The sequence below is a fragment of the Megachile rotundata genome, chromosome 2, assembly GCF_050947335.1.
Source record: "Megachile rotundata isolate GNS110a chromosome 2, iyMegRotu1, whole genome shotgun sequence".
Lineage (NCBI taxonomy): Eukaryota > Metazoa > Arthropoda > Insecta > Hymenoptera > Megachilidae > Megachile > Megachile rotundata.
The window spans coordinates 20,226,325-20,247,901 of NC_134984.1; the positions used below are offsets into that span (position 1 = coordinate 20,226,325).

The 21,577-nt window shown below is 42.1% G+C and overlaps 3 protein-coding genes across 7 annotated transcripts in view; 1 reads left to right on the forward strand and 2 right to left on the reverse strand.

The window, feature by feature from the left end:
• Positions 1-4,399, reverse strand: part of MCU (mitochondrial calcium uniporter) — a 69,925-nt gene extending 65,526 nt beyond the window's left edge. For 2 of the 3 annotated variants that reach the window (XM_076542250.1, XM_012293477.2), the window contains exon 1: positions 4,139-4,399. In XM_076542250.1, the coding sequence (XP_076398365.1) occupies positions 4,139-4,243 (105 nt within the window). In that variant the 5' untranslated portion in view covers positions 4,244-4,399. The remainder of the gene's footprint in view (positions 1-4,138) is intronic. The other variant, XM_012293478.2, reaches the window with a different exon arrangement.
• Positions 4,400-4,543: 144 nt separating this feature from the next.
• Positions 4,544-6,613, forward strand: Amt2l (Amt-2-like protein). Its single transcript, XM_076542249.1, has 2 exons — positions 4,544-5,631; positions 5,773-6,613. Exons 1-2 carry the CDS (start codon positions 4,927-4,929, stop codon positions 6,445-6,447), a joined length of 1,380 nt encoding a protein of 459 aa, XP_076398364.1. The 5' UTR covers positions 4,544-4,926; the 3' UTR covers positions 6,448-6,613.
• The window catches only part of sfl (N-deacetylase and N-sulfotransferase sfl), a 131,658-nt gene continuing 116,683 nt past the window's right edge, over positions 6,603-21,577 (reverse strand). For all 3 annotated transcript variants that reach the window (XM_076542246.1, XM_012293481.2, XM_076542245.1), the window contains 8 exons: positions 13,548-13,891; positions 12,624-12,912; positions 11,959-12,087; positions 11,700-11,882; positions 11,130-11,350; positions 10,778-11,056; positions 10,028-10,325; positions 6,603-9,963 (listed from right to left, as the gene is read on the reverse strand). In XM_076542246.1, coding sequence (XP_076398361.1) covers positions 9,853-9,963; positions 10,028-10,325; positions 10,778-11,056; positions 11,130-11,350; positions 11,700-11,882; positions 11,959-12,087; positions 12,624-12,912; positions 13,548-13,891 — 1,854 coding nt within the window. In that variant the 3' untranslated portion in view covers positions 6,603-9,852. The remainder of the gene's footprint in view (positions 9,964-10,027; positions 10,326-10,777; positions 11,057-11,129; positions 11,351-11,699; positions 11,883-11,958; positions 12,088-12,623; positions 12,913-13,547; positions 13,892-21,577) is intronic.

A 21,577-nucleotide genomic window follows, 5' to 3' on the forward strand; every position in this document is an offset into this window, starting at 1 on the left:
TTGGAATTACGATACTGTTTAATAGCCGGCTATCTCGTTAACTTATGATGTAAACAATACCGTAATTACTATTTTTATACTTTCCTTTTATGGCATGTAGTCAATTTCTTGTAAATAGGAGAACGTGTATAGGAGGATTACATGTCTATCGTGGGTCAACAAGAATTCTCACACGATTCGATAAGAAGTTATTTACGTATGTGTCATAACGCGATACGAATCACGCTAAATAACAGGAACTGACAACGGATTACCCGCTGCTACACATACAGAGCACATGCGGTCTTGAATAAGATTCAACGGAATGAATCGGAGCAAATTCTGCGGTACGACAGGGGGATCAACAAGAAGGATATTCCATTGAGTGACATGGGGAGCTGCTAAATATCGCTGGTGTGGCTGATACAAGCTACACGCATAAACTGTATACGTTATTAATTTCAGCTGCCGACTTCTTTATCAAAAAATTTCACAAAATCAGAAATTTTTAAAGACAGTCATTTTTAAAATCACCGATATTTTCGTGGTACCTGTGCAAGAGATAAGACAGAATTTTTTTAAGTCAACATAGGAAGATTTTCCAGAAATCTGTGTTGAGGCAATGAATTGAAGTACATTAATTTCGTAGAGATGCAGTATGCGAAAATGATACTATGTGTGGTTTTATGGCGAGAGGAAGTGCAATTAATGATTGTACAAGGCTTGGAAATGCCACGCGTGGTAACTCCACGCACTGTACTTCCACGCGCTGTATTTCCACGTATGGTAACTCCACGCACTGTACTTCTACGTGTAGTATTTCCACGCGCCGTATTTCCATGCGTGGTACCTCCACGCACTGTACTTCCACGCGTAGTATTTCCACGCGCCGTATTTCCACGCGTGGTATCTTCACGCGTAGTATTTCCACGCGTGGTACCTCCACGCATTGTACTTCCACGCGTGGAATTTGCTCGCGCCGTATTTCCATGCGTGGTACCTCTACGCATTGTACTTCCACGCGTGGAATTTGCTCGCGCCGTATTTCCATGCGTGGTACCTCCACGCACTGTACATCCACGCGTAGTATTTCCACGCGTAGTATTTCCACGCGCCGTATTTCCACGCGTGGTATCTTCACGCGTGGAATTTGCTCGCGCCGTATTTCCATGCGTGGAATTTGCTCGCGCCGTATTTCCATGCGTGGTACCTCCACGCACTGTACTTCCACGCGTAGTATTTCCACGCGTGGTATCTTCATGCGTAGTATTTCCACACGTGGTGCCTTCACGCATTGTAATTCCACGCGTGGAATTTGCTCGCACCGTATTTCCATGCATGGTACCTCCACGCACTGTACTTCCACGCGTAGTATTTCCACGCGTAGTACTTCCACGCATTGTACTTCCTCGCGTGGTACCTCCACGCACTACACTTCCATGCGAGAAATTTGCTCGCGCTATGAATTAAAACTCATTTCATTAAGGAGTTAATAAACCCATCGAAATTGCAATCACATTTTCACTTCATTGGATCAATACCGCCATTCCGATCAAACAGAAGTACGTTCCAAGAATATAAAATTCCGCTATCGATCACCAGTGAATCAGCTTAAATGAGTTCCAGGATCGCAGCTCATTCTTAAGCCTGTACCGTTTAATAGCAGTAAATCTACGAACTGGTGACGTGTATCAGTCGTTACGTAATAGCAGGATAACGTGTGTCATTGTGTCACAATTTCATTGATCCCTGCTACGGTACACGCGACTTGACTCGATTAAAGGCTGTGTATAGTCAATTAGTGTATACAAATGAGAACGAGTTCGATAAGATAGAGCATTCTATAATTACGAAATGTAATGGTTATATTTAGAATTCGGTATTGCTACGTTTTTGATATCTAGTGTATGCAAGTTTGATAATATTATTGTTACGCCGAGAGGAAATCACCGCGGGATATCGCTTAATTGATGAAGTGTAGGAATAATTATATGGAGCGCTTATTTATAACTCTGGTTAACTAAGTATAAAATTTATACAATTATAATGATCAGACGACGAGAATATCGTGGTTGAACGATGGAAAATTCGATTAATATTTATCTATCTGTATATGAAATATGCTTCCGTAATATAATTCGCGTGTTTCTCGTTTAGAATGTTCTTTTAATTCATCAAGCAAGATAATCGACACCACTCCTCGATTGAACCCTCGTAAAATGATGAATCGAAAACGTAACCTAATCCAATGGGATCAAACAAGAAACAGGAGGGTGTGGCTTGCCGATGAAATACCTCCATTTACCTGATGATTCGTTACTAAAAATTTGCTTGAACGATCCCCAATTGTAATTATCTCGATCAAGGAGCACAAGTGAATCGCGATTACGTATTACGACGAATAATTTGCCTCGGTTGTTACACCGAGAACTTCAGCGTACTCGAGGCCGAATAAATACTGTCCACTTATCGCGAGGCCGCGGAACATGATTTACTATCGTTCAGGGTTCAATACTTTCCCGGACGCGATGTTAGAAGGAAGCTCATTTTCCGTTTTGACGTCAACTGCCACAACGTGACGATAAATTAAACGCTGATCCTACTCTAATGAGCCAATTAAAACTTCTCAGGACATCACACTGCTTCTCTTTACATTCTTTGTAAAAGAGGAACATGTGCACGAGTGCAATGCGATCTTTTTATCATTGAGTGACTCATATCGGACATACAAAATACTATTGACGATGATTCATGTAGAATTCCAAATTCCAAATATTGAAATCTCTGTACATACCATTGGTATTGATTGTGATGTTATACAACGCACGGCGATATAACGCGAGGCAACTCCACGCATGGCGATATAACGTGTAGCAATTTTAATCTTGGAGATGTAGTGCACGGTGTAATTTTGAACGTGGAAATATTACAAATGGTAATTTCACTCATGATGATATATCGCGCGGTAATTCCATGGTGATATAACGCGTGGCAATTTACGATGAGCAATTTCAAGCGAGGCAATATATCCGTCATACATAATACACATAATTGCAGACAATATAATCTGTAATACCAGGCGATACAATGTAGAATAATTCAATATATGGCGATATAATGAATGACATAAGAAATAACTCGTGACAAAATTATTTAACATCAACGCATCAACAATATAATAAATATTAAATAACATACGACTTAATAATACTTAATAACTAAAACGAGATGCGGCAACTGAATGGGCCTACGAAACGCAACGTCGCGTGTCCAATTTCTATATGCGTGTTTTCATGTTTGATAAAATAAATAACTTATCTTGTGAACTGATATGGTGCAGTAATTAGGATTCATCATAGTAATGAATGCCGGCATACTGCAGGCACGCAGTCTGCGCAAGAATATGGCGCGTGAATAACTAAATACGTAAATACAATTTTGGAAGAGTTCATGTGACTACCGTAATGAAGGTATACGGGTATTAAAATAAAAACATTTTATACACGTACGCGTTGATAATATAGTATCACAATTTATATAGAAGAAATCGTTACTTTACGAAGGCGATCGTAAACAACCGCGAGAGAAACGAATTTACACGTGTTCCCGCGTAATGCATTCAGCGTATCGGTAACGTAACTATGACACGTGTATTCCGTGGTCAAATGGAAGGTAATACGTCGAGTAAATATAGGAGAACGAACGTCGGAAGGATAACCGTAAAATAGTCCTGACTAACGAATGTTTCGTCCCACATGGTATCCATATTTGATCAAGATACAGTGGAACAGTTGTTTACGTATGCACTGCAAGTACTACCGGCGGAATTCGCAAGCTCACTTTAATCGTACCTTCTGATAAAACGAATGACAGGTTCCCGTTAGCTGTCTGTTTATTTTTGGGTGCCTGTTGCTCCCTGCTCGACTGCGAGAGAGATACGAGGATATAAAAAAAGGAGGGAACGCAATGAAGTGTGAGAGAAAGGCTCGCGTTCGAAGAAAAGAAGGGGGCATCGTACAAAAAAACAATTCTGCATCGAATGCATTCGTTTATTGAGACGCCGCGTTTAAACGCGTGAACGGGCGAGACAAAACGCATACATTCATTTTGTGCGTAGTATTTTCATATAAGAATTGTAAAATACTATGTCAACACTCACGTTCCGGTAGTTTTTTGTTGTCACCAAGGTGGAGGAAACACTCAACACGCGGGACACCTCGTACCATCTGACGGCGTAAAGAGCGCGACAGCATACCGTAGCCATCCTCCTGTTTCTTCTGTCAGAAACGAGACACTGGTCGAACGAGCACCTCGTACAACCTTTCTTTGTCACGGGTCACTTACACCAAACACTGAGACACCAACGACCGTCCTCGAACGACTACCTACGTCGACGACGGGCCGCATCGCTTGCCGGCTCGTCCCTGCGGCTCGAGACCCCGACCTTGCGACGGCCAATGGCATGACATGCGCGGACCTAGCAACGCTGCTTCCCATTGGCTGCCGGCATCGCGACCTATCAGCGCTCGACTTTCAATCTGCGCGGCACATTTCGAATATTTGAATCGCCACCACGTATTCTTTTTCACATATCAGAAATAATCCTCTTCAAATACTACTATAATATGAATGCTTTTTATTATTAACGTTAAATATATATGAGGATATAGAAATAAATAACAGAAACGATACTTCTCTACGCATACATTCTAATTTGTCTCTTAGAATTATATTTGGCCTTTCATTTATCGAATGACCCCTGCCATTTTGACATAAAATCGATTGATAATTAAACTGTCTAACATGAACTATGATACAAATGCGCGCGCGTGGAATTTGAAACGATTGTCACATACTCGTAATAACCTCCCCAAATGTGTAGTATTTCGATAATGTAATCTCAGGAACACAAAAGCTTCACCACATCAATTTCTCCTGACCAAGGGGATGTCTAACGATTTTGACTACAATTTCTACGACTACGCGAGCGAAAGTCGTGTCGACGATAACACCAGCTTATTTTCTCGCATTCCCTGGGGACCAAGCCTCGTTCGCGTCGTCCTAGTTGTCCTGTTGCGAGCTGGATTCGTTCTGATACACATCGGTAGCGTGCCAGTGGACAATGTTAATCTAATTCTGCTGCAGAACATCGCTGATTTCTGTTGGGTGACGTTTGTCTATATACTGGTGGGAATTGTCATCGCCTACAACGGCGACGTAGGCGGGGTGGTAGGCGAAGGATATTGGGTCGGTGACGCGGTCGTCGATAAGAACGAAGCCATAGTTGGCTGGTCGGCTGTGGTAATCGCAGCAGCGATTTGCACCTGTGGAATCGTGGGTCGAGCCCATACCGTCGGTTACCTCGTAGTAGGATTACTATTAGCCGGTCTGATACAACCGTTCTTGATCCACTGGATTTGGACACCCAAAGGATGGATGACACAGAATTCACTGAGCGGAAGAGATGTCAAGTTTCAAGATTATTCTGGATCCGCGGTTGTTCATCTCGTGGGAGGATTATCGGGATTCATGGGGTGCGCGGTGCTGGGGCGAAGAATTCTTCTTTTGAGCTCCATAGATAACGCGAGTGTCGGTCCCGGTTCGCCAGGAACCGTCTATGCCGGTCATCTAATGGTATTCATTGGCTTGCAGGTAATTTTGCTGCAAAGTTATCACTTAGGTCTATTTCATTCTATCGTTACATCATTTTACTGTTTCATTGCAATAATTGTATCATGAATCTAGCTTTAGAAGTTTGCATATTTGTAAATTTAGAAATTTCGAATCTTTCAGAGTCTCAGCATGCCAAACGCCAACACAGAAACCCACAAAATTGGAAATAACCTTCACAACATCTACATCAACAACTTGTTGGCTGCGTCATCGTGCAGCTTGCTTGTCGTAGCTTATCATTTCATATTCATCACAGAAGAATTCAATCACTGGACTGTAATGCGATGTGTCCAAGCCATAATAGCTGGCTTAGTAATGATATCAGCTGGAGCAGATAATTATTGCCCTCTAAGATCAATTGGTGTGGCTTCGTTTGGAAGCATAATCTTTTTTTTAGTGTCGCGAAAAGTATTTCATAGCGCTCTCGAAGATTATTGTAATATTATAGCTATTTATTTGGTCAGCTCTCTTCTGGGAAGTCTCTTGGCCCCTCTTGTCAATATCGATGGCTCAGAGGAGATTGAGTTCATTTTATTAAATTTTTCTTGGCACCTGATCTGTTTAATCACGATAATGGCTCTTGTAGGCATCGTCATGTTGATTGCCTTTGCTTTGTTAGAATTTTTTGGTTTGTTGAGGAACAGAACAGAATTTCTGAATCATTTAAGAGCGAATATTGCCGCGGAGAGGAGCCAGCAGAGATCTTTGTTGCGGAGACTCTTCGGTGTCGGCAATCGGGACGTTTTTCTTCAACCTGGAGGGACGCCTCGTCCTGAGCAGCAGTTAACGCGTTAATTGTCGTGGTGACACCTTCGACTGGTGCATTAAATTTAATTTAATAGAAAAAAATTGTAGGATCTGGATCTATTTGTAATTCAAAGGTGAAGTTAAAATTTGTTGTAATGTATAAAAATGTATTATAGAAAGAATGAGCAGTAAAAGCTGTACCGAAGATTTTAAACTTTTGTTTTATTAGAACTTACATACTATTCATACAGTTATTACAGTATTTTACAATAGAGTAATTTTAAGTTAAATAATCAAAGGTTTCTATTAAACTGTCGTACACATATTCTACACTTGTCTCCTTTTATTCGTACAATGATAGTTTTTTCTCTTTTTCTTTTTTCATGTCTGCACAACAGTCTGTTAGAACATCTACAAAACGTTCATTATCTTTCTGCGTGTTTGCCGGTATATTACCTGAAATGCGAATGTACACGCAAATTAATATTAGCAATATTTCATCGCTGGTACAGTTATCAACCTATAACTCATACAAATATTACATCGAATATTATATTAATACTAGGACAATTGAATCTGTCAAAATTACAGACTTCTGATTTCTTATTTTAAATTACAGAGATTATCAAAATTCTTTTTTATTGGGATAACAAATAATGATATAGCTTGTTTATCGTCCAACTTTCATTCACTCGTTTTTATAATTATTTTTAAAAGTAAATAAACCCATGATCTAATTACACCCAAAATCTAATTTTCTGGTGTTACAATCAAGGACTAAGCTAATTATTATAAATTTTAAAGTATCGTAATTATCTAAATTTTAAAATATCGAATTCTCAAATTTACAAATTAAATTACGCACATTGATAAACCAACGATGAAGTAGTGCTAATTACTATAAGGACCATTAAATCTTTATACCTGTATAATGAATCTCCCTATGATTTTTGTGATTCTGGTTTTATTATTGTCAGCTGGTAGCAATTTGGACAATTGTTGCTACCGCCATACTGAACATAATTGATAATATTGACTCTAGAGATCCAACTCTGCGATTGGTACAATAATACAACCGTATGTACAACACTGGTAAAATGGCACGATTCGACGAAACAAGATCAATCGCTTAATGTTAATATCATTATTGTTAACTATCATATATTATTAACAATAAACTTTGTACATGATTCGTTAAACGTCACGCGACACGATTTAACGGGTAGTATAAAAGTGAAAACAAAATATACAAGGGATAACAAAACGCTAATAATAAAATAGTATCTAAATGTCAAATGATTGATTGACGATGACACCAGACTTTTATAAATATATACTTCATAGGGAATGACGTCATAGTTTCTAAATTGCTCAATACGAGCCAAAGTTTACAATGTTCACAATATCCGTTGCTATGACTTTCACAATTAATTGTGCTATTTCATTTCTGTTTAAGTATCAACTTGTATTGTGAAATAAATAGATATCTAGTTAAAAAAAAGATCCTCAAAACGAGTTATAAAGCAATAGTAAAATTAGTATCAACCCTCTTTTGGATTCCCGAATTCAGATAATTCCAAGGTGCCATTTTATTACCAAATTGGTAAGTGCAAACTATGTTATGCAGCGACTAAACCTGCTCAAATAGATCAACTACTTAAATATTCAAATAAATATATAAAAATTCATTAAAACAATGGTGTAAATAGTTAACAATGGTGTAAATATTTAATAGGTCCCCAAAATCCAAAGAAGGGTTAGAAAAGTTGTTAAGAAGGTAGCTTAACGAGAATTTCGTGGGTGTTCGTGTAAAAAAAAAATAAGTAATCGATATGCGTATACAGAATTAACAGATATAACTGCAACCGATATGCATTCAACAAACGATCCTCACGATTAAACTATGTCGCGAACAATCACTTCATTCACAACAATGCATTCTCTCTCGACGATTTACATGATTCGCTAAGTATAATACATCAGGTATTAAAGTTTCCGAAAATCAACCGATTCTCTTCAACAACGAATAAATTCATTCTATCGCGGAACTCAGGATTATCGTAAACTAGAAATCTCCGTGTACCTTAAACGTGACAATAGCAATTATTGCAAATAGGCAGTTATCATCTGATCATTTAAGATTAGCGTTCGTCGGAAATGATCTCGATTACCGATCACTCCCGTAATAGTTATATCTTTTTCTTCGTTTTAATTTTTTTATATCATTATGGTACACCTACGATCACATCAAAATAGTACGATACATAAATGTACAAACGGACGCGATCACACACCTTTCATCGGCCTCTTTCGTCGGCGGTACCAAGAATAGTATTGTCAAAATATACATAGAATCATCATTATAGTTTTTTTTTCTTCTATATACCCTTACACGACGAGAATTAATGTACATTGTGTCTCCGAGAGGTAAGTGGGCGGGAGGAAAGCTCAAAGTCCCGAAAATCTCACGCTCGCAGAAACGATCCTGCAATTAGTACCACAACAGAGATAAGGACTTATTAAGGGATCATCGACTCATCGATCACTTCACGAGGAAATAAATCTTCAAAAATTCCAACATGATTTGGACAGATCACGTTTTACCAAAGTTTAGCATCGGTTTTTTACAAAAAACATGATTGGTCTCCTTCCTTTCGCGTATAGTGCAGTCTCGTTATATGGCAATTTAGTTTTCTTCAACAACTTTCACGAGTATCAACGGTGTTCCTCCACCGTTGTAACGCACAAAGTTACTTAGAAATCTCAAATTTACAAATCTTCACATTTACAGAGAGTCAATTTTTAAATTTAGAAAATTCAAGTTTTCAAATTTAAAAATTTAGACATTTCGAAACGTCAGATTTTTTAAGCCATATATCGAAATATCACTATACCTAATTTCAAGTTGTAGCATTACCGATTTACAAATCTTGTTCACCAATGTACGTCGTTCATGATCTCCGACGTACCAAAATATTTTCAATTTCGTTCAAAGAAAATATCGCATCGAGTCGGGACTCGAATAGAAACTAGAAATCATCGTTCGTTCCTCGTTCACCTTACCAGTAATGATTAGAACGAAAAGTGTCCTAATACAGACGGATGATGGCACCAGCGAGCGGGCTGTGTTTCCTAATAATCATATCCTCTACGACGCGTCGATGGTGACAATAATATAACATTAATAACGTTATCGACTTAACAACGATCGACAGTCACGGTTCGTGACACCGTGAAACCGCTTAAGTGACTAGTTTCGCAGGCTCCCCATCGTTTTTAGGCCACTCCACCGGGATAGGCCTGTAAATGGTCCTTCCATCGAGGATTAACGGAGTCCAGTGGAACATTCAATGTACAATTATTTTACAGATCTTCCGCTAGTAAACGATGGATCTCGTTTACCGTCGAGATAAACAACTCGGAAACGGTGTCGTTTCATGTAATCGACGTTTGCTAGGTCATCACCGTGTCGGTGAGGTCCTCCTTCAACCACTGTGGGATCGTCCTCAGCCCGAGACGTTTCAACAATTTAACTAGAGCCGTATTGTGGGACAAGTAATATCTCTGCAAAGAAATCGACCAGTTACAGAGACCTTGCTTTTTCGCATATTATTCGTTTGATACGTACCTGAAGCAATTTGTACGATTTATCCTCCATCGGCGGATATTGGCGACCTTTGCTTTTACCGAGGCATTTCGTGCGATCCTCGTTGGTAACCTGACAAAAGAAACCCTTCTTGGGGTCGTACCTCAAGTGGGACGAGTAATTGAAAGCGGGCGTGATCTTCAGGAACCTTTGAAGCTCGTGCAGCGTCTCCACAGGATTCTGACGCAACTGTTCACCGTCTATGATGTGTAATTGCTGAGGCGGATAATAGGACAACCACCTCTCCAGATGCTGAGCGTATTTGCCAGGGTTCAAGCATCTGTAATGGATATAGAACAATTATATTTTGTACTCCAAGTATTAGTATTCCACGTCTGGGTAATTTAATGTTATCCGGAAAGGCACAAATTGTGCGGAACGAAAGAAAGACTCTGCAGTGGGACTTTCGAAGCTTTTATGTACCAGATTATCCTTTACTCTTTATTGTGTATTGCTTACAAAATCTTTCGGGACAGGTAGGATACATTTCGAGTAGATGTTTAACAAGAAGTGAAATATGCAAATTTATAATCTCTAAAAATAAAATTTCAAGATCTTTTCACTCCGCAATGGAAAAAATTAGCTTGGTCGATGTGTTAGCGCGGAAGCGAATGAGCAATTTACATATATTTCCGTTCGTCCACGCCTGACGGGTACATTTGTTCCGACCGCAGAGACGTACGTTCGTAACAAATAGAAAATTATTACACACGCTCGCGTGTTCGAACTAACCTGTTCCTGAGATCGCGTAGGGGTTTCGGAGCGGTATCGCTCGCAGTGATAACCGAGTGAAAGGAATAATTATTCGCTACAGGATCTCCGTGAACTCGCGTGTGTTGATACCAGGAGTAGGCACGCCTCGCAGGCGAGAGAAGTATAGTAATCAGCTTTGCTCTAGGTAGTAGCGCGTGAGCTCTTCGTGGTACTAGTTCCCCGTCGAAATAGGTTGCTGATTTTTCGAACAGATATCTCGAACTTTCGTTTTTCGACGCTGGAAAGAAGCTCATGTACCTAGAAAAATAATGGCGCGGTTAGTTACAGGATTCAAAGGAGGAACAACAGGTTTTTCAGTTTAATCGCTCACCAGTCGAGTCCCTTGTAATAATTCTTTCCATTGAAGAACTGAATCTCCTCGAACGTGTCGGGACTCGGTAAATTGCTGCTTATCGCTGGATGAATGGAAAGGAAAGTATAAAGAGCCGTGGTGCCAGTTTTTTGGGGACCGATTACCAAGAATCTCGGCAGCTGATCACAGGTTTTATTCCTCGACCAGATCTTTTGATGTCTCTGGTCGTCGCAAGGATTCTGAAAATTCGATAACAAGTTTCCGTAATGCATCGCTTAAGAATTACAGTTATCTATACACGCAATTAAGGGCTATCTTCAAAATTTAGAAACTAAGTAACTTGAAAAGGTATTACATGCTTTCTCCCTCATCTTCATGCTATTAATTTAACGGAACAGATATTTCTATAAGATTATTACATAGCGTCTGTTCAATTATTCATGAACGTATTTACATATAACAGTCTCTAAGTTTACTCTTGCACTTTCTATTAGTCTTTTCTTCTCGACAGCGTCGACTCTTCTCCAGATGCATTACCCATTTCTCACGAGTAAATAGTTTATTTCGTAGAATACGACAGGAACTTACACCCCACACGGGATCGGATTCCTCCGGGTAAAGCTGAAAATATCTCTCGGCAAGCTGAAGAGGCGGCGAGCTGGACAACCTCAAATTCGTCCAGCATTGGATGAACTTGATCACCGATTCGAAGGTGTACAGTGCCAGACGATCGTTTCCGTAGTTCGACATGTGCGTCATAAAAATATTAATCTGTAAAAGAACGTAGTTAATGCAAAATATTCATGAAACAGACTATTGAAAGTTACATTACGAAAGAATCACTTACAGGATTGTGAACGATGGTCTGAAACAGTTCACCGCCCTGTATCGACTTGTCTAGCTTGTCTCTTCCGCCCGGGTATCTATCGATGAAGATCGTGTGTGTAAAAAGGCCACATGTTTGCCTCGGTAGAACCTTTAACAGAAACAAACGCGTAAGTCGTTTGTACAACTCGAAGGGAAAAATCGCGTTTTACAAAATTATTTCACTGTGTAATTCGCGCGTAGAGCAAATCGACAATTTCCGTATAACACGAACCTTCTCGGAACCGTGCAACTTCGCGCAAAGACTAACCGACGCAGAAATGGCGCAGCGTGCAATTACCGATTCGCTTGCTCGAGCGCCGATTCGTTTATTGCTTTCGCATAGTTTCCGAACGGGAAGCCAATTGTTAACGCGGAACAATGTTTATTGGCATGCTCGGAGCGTGGTCGCGACGGAAAAACAAAGAACGAAAATTGCTTGATTCACGAGTTTGATTATTTAACCTCGTCCAACTAACGGAATTCACTGCTGCAATCACCGACAGAAAAAAGCTCGCTGAAACTACTTTCGACAACATTGTATGAAGTCTTACTATTCAAAAATAAAACGAAAAATCCAACATAACTTGAAAATGACCGCGGAGCCAAATGTTTAGCCTGTTAAATATATACTGGTTGAATACGTACCATTATGTTACGATGAATGAAGCCTCTCCTTAATCGAGCGGGCCTCAAATGAGGGTACTCCTCTGTGCTGGTGACTTTGATATTCCACACCCTTTTCCATGCCTCGTACAGCCCCTCGTGAACCGGATAAACGCCGGAATGATGAGGACTTACGCTGTAACCGCTTCCTGTCGGGATTCCGTGGTCTTTCGCGAACTGTTTGTTCAGCGCCATGTCCAGTTGCAGATGTGTCACATTCTCGTAGAGGTGGGGTTGTTGATGGTTCCACATATGAGAGAACCACGTGAATCTGCAAGTTACAGGCCACTTTGTTCGCGTAAATTAATTTAATCCGCTTACTGTCAACAGAAGGGGGCAAAACACAATTTCTAACATTTTATTTCGCGACGGGTGTGCGCGCTCTAATTTTTATCGCTAACGAGTTGTAGAACTTGTGCAGTTCAAACAAAATTTTTACAAGTTCTACATGAGATTGTAGGTACTTTAATTTCGATTATAAACTTGCCAGTTTGTGACCTTATTATTATATTTTTAAAAATTTGGGATCTTTGTAACGGAGTGGATTTGATTTTTGTCAGAGAGGAGCATGATTCGAGCGAGACACGTTTCGATAATTCGGCGAAACAAGAAGATACACAGCCAATCGTCACCCATGGTAAACCAATTAGCAGTCACACTAAAGAGCAAACTGCAACGATTAGCGAGCAGGTGCGACTTCCGGGAGTTCAATTAACCGTGACGCGTTCGCAGTCATGTCTCGGTACGTCAATTTGCCTCGACAATGAATCTTTTCGCGTTCTGTTTACCCTCCCATTCGCGCAATAACTCCCACCAATTTCCCTTTTCAATGGCAGATCGTTTCCACTCTTTGGAAAATGCAGCCACGTAAACAGTCGCTGAAAATGGAGATGCAGTGACACCCACCTGTCGACGTTCTCCAGGAGCATGTCGTCCCCCAGATTTTCCTCGGCGGTGCCGTGATGGAAGTACTTCCCGGAAAACCCCAAGTTGAATTTAAATCCTGGGACTAATGCCTGGATCCTCTGCTGGGTAGTCAGTAACGCCATCACGTCGTCCTTCCTGAGTCTGGTGCCCTTTTCGCCGACAAAAATGTCGTCGACGTCCACCAGGATCATGCGATTCAGGCTCAGGCTCAGCTGACCGTGCGACAGGTACGATAACGAGTCGAGCAGCAGCAAGTTGTGCAGCCAAAAGCGTAAACCACCGCCGAAGAACACCCTCTGAATACCGTCGTATCTTCCGTGATCCTGTAAAGTAAATCCCTTTAGCATACTGAACGGTAATTGCCACACATAGTTTAGATCTTTAGATAGGAACGCGTATGTACACTTCACATTTTTTAATTAACAAATTTTCGTATTGATATATTTCTAAATATTCAGCTTTTCGAACTTAACAAATTTTAAACCCCTTATACAAGGTTCAGGTGAACCTTCCTCAAGTTAGTTGAAGACACTAATACTTAGGGGGTTGGCCTGTTCAAATATTTCACTTGAAATAGCAAATTTTGATGAAGTTATAAACCACGCTCTATATTTCCACGCGCCATAATTCCACGCGCCGTCACTCGACGCGCGGTGTTTCCACGCACCCTAATTCCACGCGTAGTGTTTCCACGCGCCGTAATTCCACGCGTGGTGTCTCTACGCGTAGTGTCTCCACGCATCGTAATTCCACGCGTGGTGTTTCCACGCTCTATATTTCCATGCGCCGTAATTCCACGCGTGGTGTCTCTACGCTTACAATTAGTGTCCCCACGCACCGTAGTTCCACGCGTGGTATTTCCACGCTCTATATTTCCATGCGCCGTAATTCCACGCGTGGTGTCTCTACGCGTAGTGTCCCCACGCACTGTAGTTCCACGCTCTATATTTCCATGCGCCGTAATTCCACGCGTGGTGTCTCTACGCGTAGTATCTCCACGCACCGTAATTCCACGCGTGGTGTTTCCACGCTCTATATTTCCATGCGCCGTAATTCCACGCGTGGTGTCTCTACGCGTAGTGTCTCCACGCACTGTAGTTCCACGCTCTATATTTCCATGCGCCGTAATTCCACGCGTGGTGTCTCTACGCGTAGTATCTCCACGCACCGTAATTCCACGCGTGGTGTTTCCACACTCTATATTTCCATGCACCGTAATTCCACGCGTGGTGTCTCTACGCGTAATGTCCCCACGCACTGTAGTTCCACGCTCTATATTTCCATGCGCCGTAATTTCACGCGTGGTGTCTCTACGCGTAGTATCTCCACGCACCGTAATTCCACGCGTGGTGTTTCCACGCTCTATATTTCCATGCACCGTAATTCCACGTGTGGTGTCTCTACGCGTAGAGTCTCCACGCACCGTAATTCCACGCGCCGTAATTCCACGCGTGGTGTCTCTACGCGTAGTATCTCCACGCACCGTAGTCCCACGCGTGGTGTTTCCACGCTTTATATTTCCATGCGCCGTAATTCCATGCGTGGTGCCTCTACGCGTAGTATTTCTACGCGTGGTGTTTCTACGCGTAGTGTTTCCACGTAGCGTAGTTCCACGCTCTGTATTTCCATGCGCCGTAATTCCACGCGCCGTGTGTCCACGCGCCGTATGTCCACGCACCATATTTCTACGCGCCATATACTCACCACTAAACTCAACAGACTATACGAGCGTTCGTAAAGACAAGCATGAATGATACAAGACGCACCGGAATTGAAAACACTGATACTTAGGGTTAACTTGTTCAAATATTTCACTCTAAATAGCAAATTTTTACGAAGTTATAAGACTTCTAAAAAATTAATAATGCTTGAAATATGATATAATGAGAAATAGCAACAGAGTTTGTTAATGAGATTACAGTTTTATTCTTTACTCTGCAACAGCCAATTCGGTGCTTGAGTTTCTGGTAAAATTTAAGTTACGCGACGCGGGAAGTTCGTTTCATTAATCAAACAAATTTTTATCAAATTATCCGTTCGCGCGGAGGAGCAAGTTACATTAAACGCTCTTGTTCGACGGAGTATGTTGACAGAACGGAAGTTTTCGAAAAAGATAACGCGAACAGGAGAATCGTTCAGGCGTCGAGTGAAAATGGAAAATGTTCATTGGCCGCGAGCAAATTTATCGTTTTTCTTTTTTTCATCAAACGGGAGTAATCGCATGCAACGATAATGGACTGGCGCGTTTAACACGTTGATGCTTATCGATCAACCAGTGGCGCATATAATTTTAAGGATGTTTTGCATTTTACTTAATGCACTCACCAACACCTTGTAATAACAGCATCATTTATTGTTTGAGATCCGGTAACGTAATAATTGTATGCATACGTGATGCAGAAATGTGAGGGTGGAAAAATCATGTCGGATGCGGAGCATTGTCATTACGATGTTCGATAACAAATTTTGTATACGTTGCATGATTAATTGTTTTTACGAACACCATTATTGTAGATTTTCTAATTGTGACTCTGACCTGAGGTCTTTAAATCTTTAAATTCATAAATTTGCATATTTCATAAATTTTCTAAAGTCTGAAATTTCCAAGCTGTCAAAAGTTGAAAGATCAAAATCTGCGGGAGGTACTATTGTCCCAAAATAGCCCTATTAAGGATTCGTGCACTTGTTCCATATTCAAAATTATTCCATTAAATTAAGAAGACAAACGGGTAGCAGTTAATCTTATATTCCAGCGTTCGAGCATAGCCAAGAACGAATAGGTTCATTGAACCAGAAATTGGGTAGACAGCAGCTACTCTCGAATATTAAGCATCGTCGGGTTTCCGAACGGTTCGATTGGTCCAAGAATTCTCCGGGCAAACGAACAAGATCCATCTTCGATTCTTTTCCCGATCGGTGAAAGACGAACATTTCCACCGACAGGCCGGACCGTTTCAAACAAAACCTCTCCGTTTTTTCTCGATTAACGAAATCGAATTTCAATCTCGTCCGGCCGGAACAAGCATAAAGAAGCTATCGTGCGGTTGAAAGAAACGATTCGTTCGGCGGATCGTGTTATCGAAAAGGATGTCCGTTCGTGTTTTAATCGATTCGATGCATTCTTCGTTTCCTGTTCCGGGTCGCGGCTCTGTCGAGGATTCGCGGCCGAAAGGCGTGTCCTCGAAAACGAAATAAATTGCCGGCTCGAATGGCGGCAAATGAAGCAGCTTGCGCCGATGCTCATTAATCGAATGAATCAACGGTTGATTGGCTTCTGATTTAATTACCCGGTTACCTGCGATCCGTGAAACTCTCGGCCTATCGTCCGTGGCCGCGTAACGGGGTTATCAGCGAGATTATTATTGTTGTTTACTGCTAACAAGCTCCGTTCGCGTCGCAGGCCGTTTCAAAATGCGACCGGCCAACCCCGTGTCACTTCCTGCCTGACACAACGCAATTAACAAATTGCCTGGTCGGGATTATCTTGAAACGACCCCAACCCTGTTCAACAGGAGAAACACACCCGTTCGAGCACCTGATGCTCCCGATAACTTCCTACTATATCGGCGATCAGCCTTTATCGACTATTTTCATCGACCTTCGGACGATCCTGTAGAAAGCTTGTTCTTTCTAAGAAGAAAGCACCGTAGTTCCACGTGTGGTGTTTCCGCGCTCTATATTTCCATGCGTGGTGTCTCTACACGTAGTATTTCCACGCGTAGTACTTCTATGCGCCATAATTCCACGCGTAGTATTTCCACGCGCCGTAATTCAATGCGTGGTGTCTCTACGCGTAGTATTTCCACGCGTAGTACTTCCACGCGCCCAGAATTCCACGCGTAGTACTTCCACGCGCCCAGAATTCCACGCGTAGTATTTCCACGCGCCGTAATTCCATGCGTGGTGTGTCTACGCGTAGTATTTTCACGCGTAGTACTTCCACGCGCCCAGAATTCCACGCGTAGTACTTCCACGCGCTCAGAATTCCACGCGTAGTACTTCCACGCGCCCAGAATTCCACGCGTAGTACTTCCATGCGCCCAGAATTCCACGCGTAGTACTTCCACGCGCCGTAATTCCATGCGTGGTGTGTCTACGCGTAGTATTTCCACGCGTAGTACTTCCATGCGCCATAATTCCACGCGTGGTGTCTCTACGCGTAGTAATTCCACGCATCGTACTTCCACGCGCCCATAATTCCACGCGTAGTACTTCCACGCGCCGTAATTCCATGCGTGGTGTGTCTACGCGTAGTATTTCCACGCGTAGTACTTCCATGCGCCATAATTCCACGCGTGGTGTCTCTACGCGTAGTAATTCCACGCATCGTACTTCCACGCGCCCATAATTCCAGGCGTAGTACTTCCACGCGCCCATAATTCCACGCGTAGTACTTCCACGCGCCGTAATTTCATGCGTAGTACTTCCACGCGTAGTATTTCCACGCGTGGTGTTTCCACGCTCTATATTTCCATGCGCCGTAATTCCACGCGGGGTATCTCTACGCGTAGTATTTCCACGCGCCGTATTTTTACGTGTAGTGTCTCCATCCAACGTAGTTCCATGCGTGGTGTTTCCACGCTCTGTATTGCCCTGCGCCGTAATGCCACGCGCCGTATGTCCACGCGCCATATTTCTACACGCAGTGCTTCCACGCGCCATAATTCCCCGCGTAGTGTGTCCACGCGCCATATACTCACGATTAAACTTTACAGACTTTACGAGCGTTCGTAAAGACAAGTGTGGATGATACAAGACGTACCGGAATGTTTCCGAAAGGTATGCAAAATTTCATTTTCCTACCACGGAATACGTGACGGTAACAATAGAAAATGTGTAACGGTAACAATGCAAATAGGAAGTTTAAACCGAGCGTGAACATAAATACATAGCCCGGAGTAATATTAAATATGCCATAGAAAGTTTAAACGGAGCGAGGAGACAAATTATTAATTACGGTGTTCAAGGCATAAATGTGATGCGCTGAAAACGAGGCTGATGCGATAACTTAATAAAGAATCTTTTCACAAACGTTGAGAACGTACGATATCACGTCTATCTTGTTTGTTGGAGTACGAAAATATTTCTAGTTATGGTAGTTCGCGTCGAGGAAGATTCATTGTAAAGCCACGTATCTCTTTCGTGTCTGCATTTTCGCATTCTATGGATCACCCTGTTTGCTCTCATCCGGTGCACGTTGGCTTCCGGGCCAGCCTTTAGTGCCATGGAATCTTGTAATCGCGAATTCCTGCACGAATGTAAATGCCCAGCTGAACAGCTTTACGAACTGTTTCTTGGCCCCCCTTGAGACACTCCCTCCCCTTCCTTCCCTCCTTTAATCCCGCCATTTTTCTTCTTCTTAATATTCCGCTTCTCCCGCTGCATTCATTCCTTCCCGTTCTTTCTACTCTTTATTTCATACCCCCACGCTTTACCTAATTTGCATTATTTCACCTTGTTCCTTCTTTCACTTTGTTTAGTCCCGACTGCGTCACTTTATCCCGTCCGCTTAACCACTCGTTTTCATTCCTCGGGTAACTTTACTTCCTGGACTTTCCGACCTGGAAACTTACACTTTAATATGTGGAGAATGGCGCGAGGGTTAACGGTGGTATGAAGTTTGTTAGGCGCTGTATTTGCACGCGTAATGCCCCAAAGCGCCGTATTTCCACGCGTGCTACTTTCATGCCCTGTATTATCACGTGCAATATGCGCTGTATTTCCACGGCTGGTATTTACACACGTTGTATTTGCATGCTTGGTGATTTCATGCATTGTATTTCTATGCGCCGTATTCCCACGCGCTGTATTTCTACGCGTAGTATTTCTACGCGCCGTATTTCTACGCGTGGTATCTCCACGCACTGTACATCCACGCGCCGTATATCCACGCTTGGTACTTCCACGCGCCGGATTTTCACGCGTGGTACCTCCACGCACTGTACTTCCACGCGTAGTATTTCCACGCGCCGTATTTCCACGCGTGGTACCTCCACGCACTGTACTTCCACGCGTGGTACCTCTACGCACCGTATTTCCACGCGTGGTATCTCCACGCGCCGGATTTTCACGCGTGGTACCTCCACACATTATACCTCCACGCACTGTACTCCCACGCGTAGTATTTCCACGCGCCGTATTCCCACGCGTGGTACCTCCACGCGCTGTACTTCCACGCGTAGTATTTCTACGCGCTATATTTCCACGCGTGGAGATACCATGCGCTGTACTTCCACGCGTAGTATTTCTACGCGCCATATTTCCATGCGTGGTGCCTCCACGCATTATACATCCACGCGTAGTATTTCCATGCGCCGTAATTCCACATATGGTGTCTTTATGCGCCGTAATTCCACGCGTGGTGTCCCTACGCGCAGTGTCTCCACGCTTTATACTTCCATGCGTCGTAATTCTACGCACCGTATGTCCACGCGCCATATTTCTACGCGTAGCACTTCCACGCGCCATAATTGCCCGCGTAGTGTCGCCACGCGCCATATACTCACCATTCTACGCGCTATATTTTCACACGAGTCATACCTTCAATAACATCATAGCAGAATAGTAAAGCAGTAGACTAGTCACTTCCCGGTGTCGTACACGAATTGTTCAATTTAATATATTATTTCATAAACAAGTGATATTTCATTTTAACCCATACAAACGGTCGTTATAATATTTGTATTTATCGACATACGATTGCGATTTAAAGTACATTTTCCGTATAATTATATTTCAACGATATACTCGGAGGTATCCTCCGGCGATTTTCCATTTGATTAATTTCGTGGTTGCGAAACGATATCGTACCGTTTGCTCGCGTGACACTTGACCACTTAGATTTAGGGATCGTGCAGCCCTACAAGTGAGAGGGTGTAAGCAGATTTAGGGACGCTACAAACCCTAGAAATGCGTACGCAGTACGTTCAGGAACTTTACAACCGTAGAAGTTTCCGTGCAGTAACGCTACCATGGTGGTTAGAATCACCACAAAGTGATGTAAAAGCGGCTAGCAAAGTTAACAAGGTTTCGATCAGACCCAGTGTCACGAGAATGATATCGAGCTTGTATTAATTGGATCTCGTGGCTGAATCTAGCAAAGATAATTCTCGTATCGAGAGTGTCTAATTAAATTATACCGAAGTCGATTAATCTGCTCTTCGAGCACGCTCTCATTTATGCTGCACTTTTGACCTAACACCGTCGCGTTGCATTTTTGATCCAATATTTTGCAACTGTGTTGCATTTTTTATATAAAATTTTGCAGCTGTGCGGCAGGTTAGCTATGTCGCCAATTTTGCAGTTTTGACACAATATTTTATAGTGTTGCATATTTTACTTGACATTTCATGTTACATTTTTAACGACTGTCCTCGAAATAATTTTAGAAAATAATACGTTACGTTTCTCATGCATGTTTTTATCGACACCACTTCAGAAAATTATATTTAATTTAACGAAATCAGTGATAGCGACGAGATTATCGAGCAACACTTCAGAAGATATCTTCGAGGAAATCGCGGTTTCACCTTCAGAAGCCTATTTCTGGTCTTCGAGCGATTCCCGGTGCAAAATATCGCGTATATTACATCTCTGGGTTTGACATTCATTTCCCTTCGTCCTTGATCTTTTTACCTTCGAAGGGGCGATCAAAATTATATACATTTCTAGATAATTATAACAATGCCTACAGCGCTATTACGTTCTACGATATCTGTGCACAGAATAAATTATTTGTAACAACTGCATTTAAGATAAAATTGTAAGAAAAACAGTAATGCTCCCAATTCTTCAAGCGTGTATACTCGAAGAGAGGTAAGTTTCGCATTCGCGAATATACCGGCTGCTATTTAGACGAGAAGATGCTCGATGGTGATAGGAGAGATTTATTACTGTTGGCGTAAGAACTTTGCAGGATACTGCTGTTCCAGCTAGTAAAACGCTTTATAACACTGACTGTTAGTTTTAAATTTTGTAATGAGGTAAATTCTACGTGGGAGGGGCGACTG

What these genes read in the sequence shown, in the direction of transcription:
- Amt2l (XM_076542249.1), top strand. Translation starts at nt 4,927, where the DNA reads ATGTCTAACGATTTTGACTACAATTTCTACGACTACGCGAGCGAAAGT. An exon ending in TGGTATTCATTGGCTTGCAG is followed by an intron (nt 5,632 to 5,772) that starts GTAATTTTGCTG and finishes CGAATCTTTCAG; the next exon opens with AGTCTCAGCATGCCAAACGC.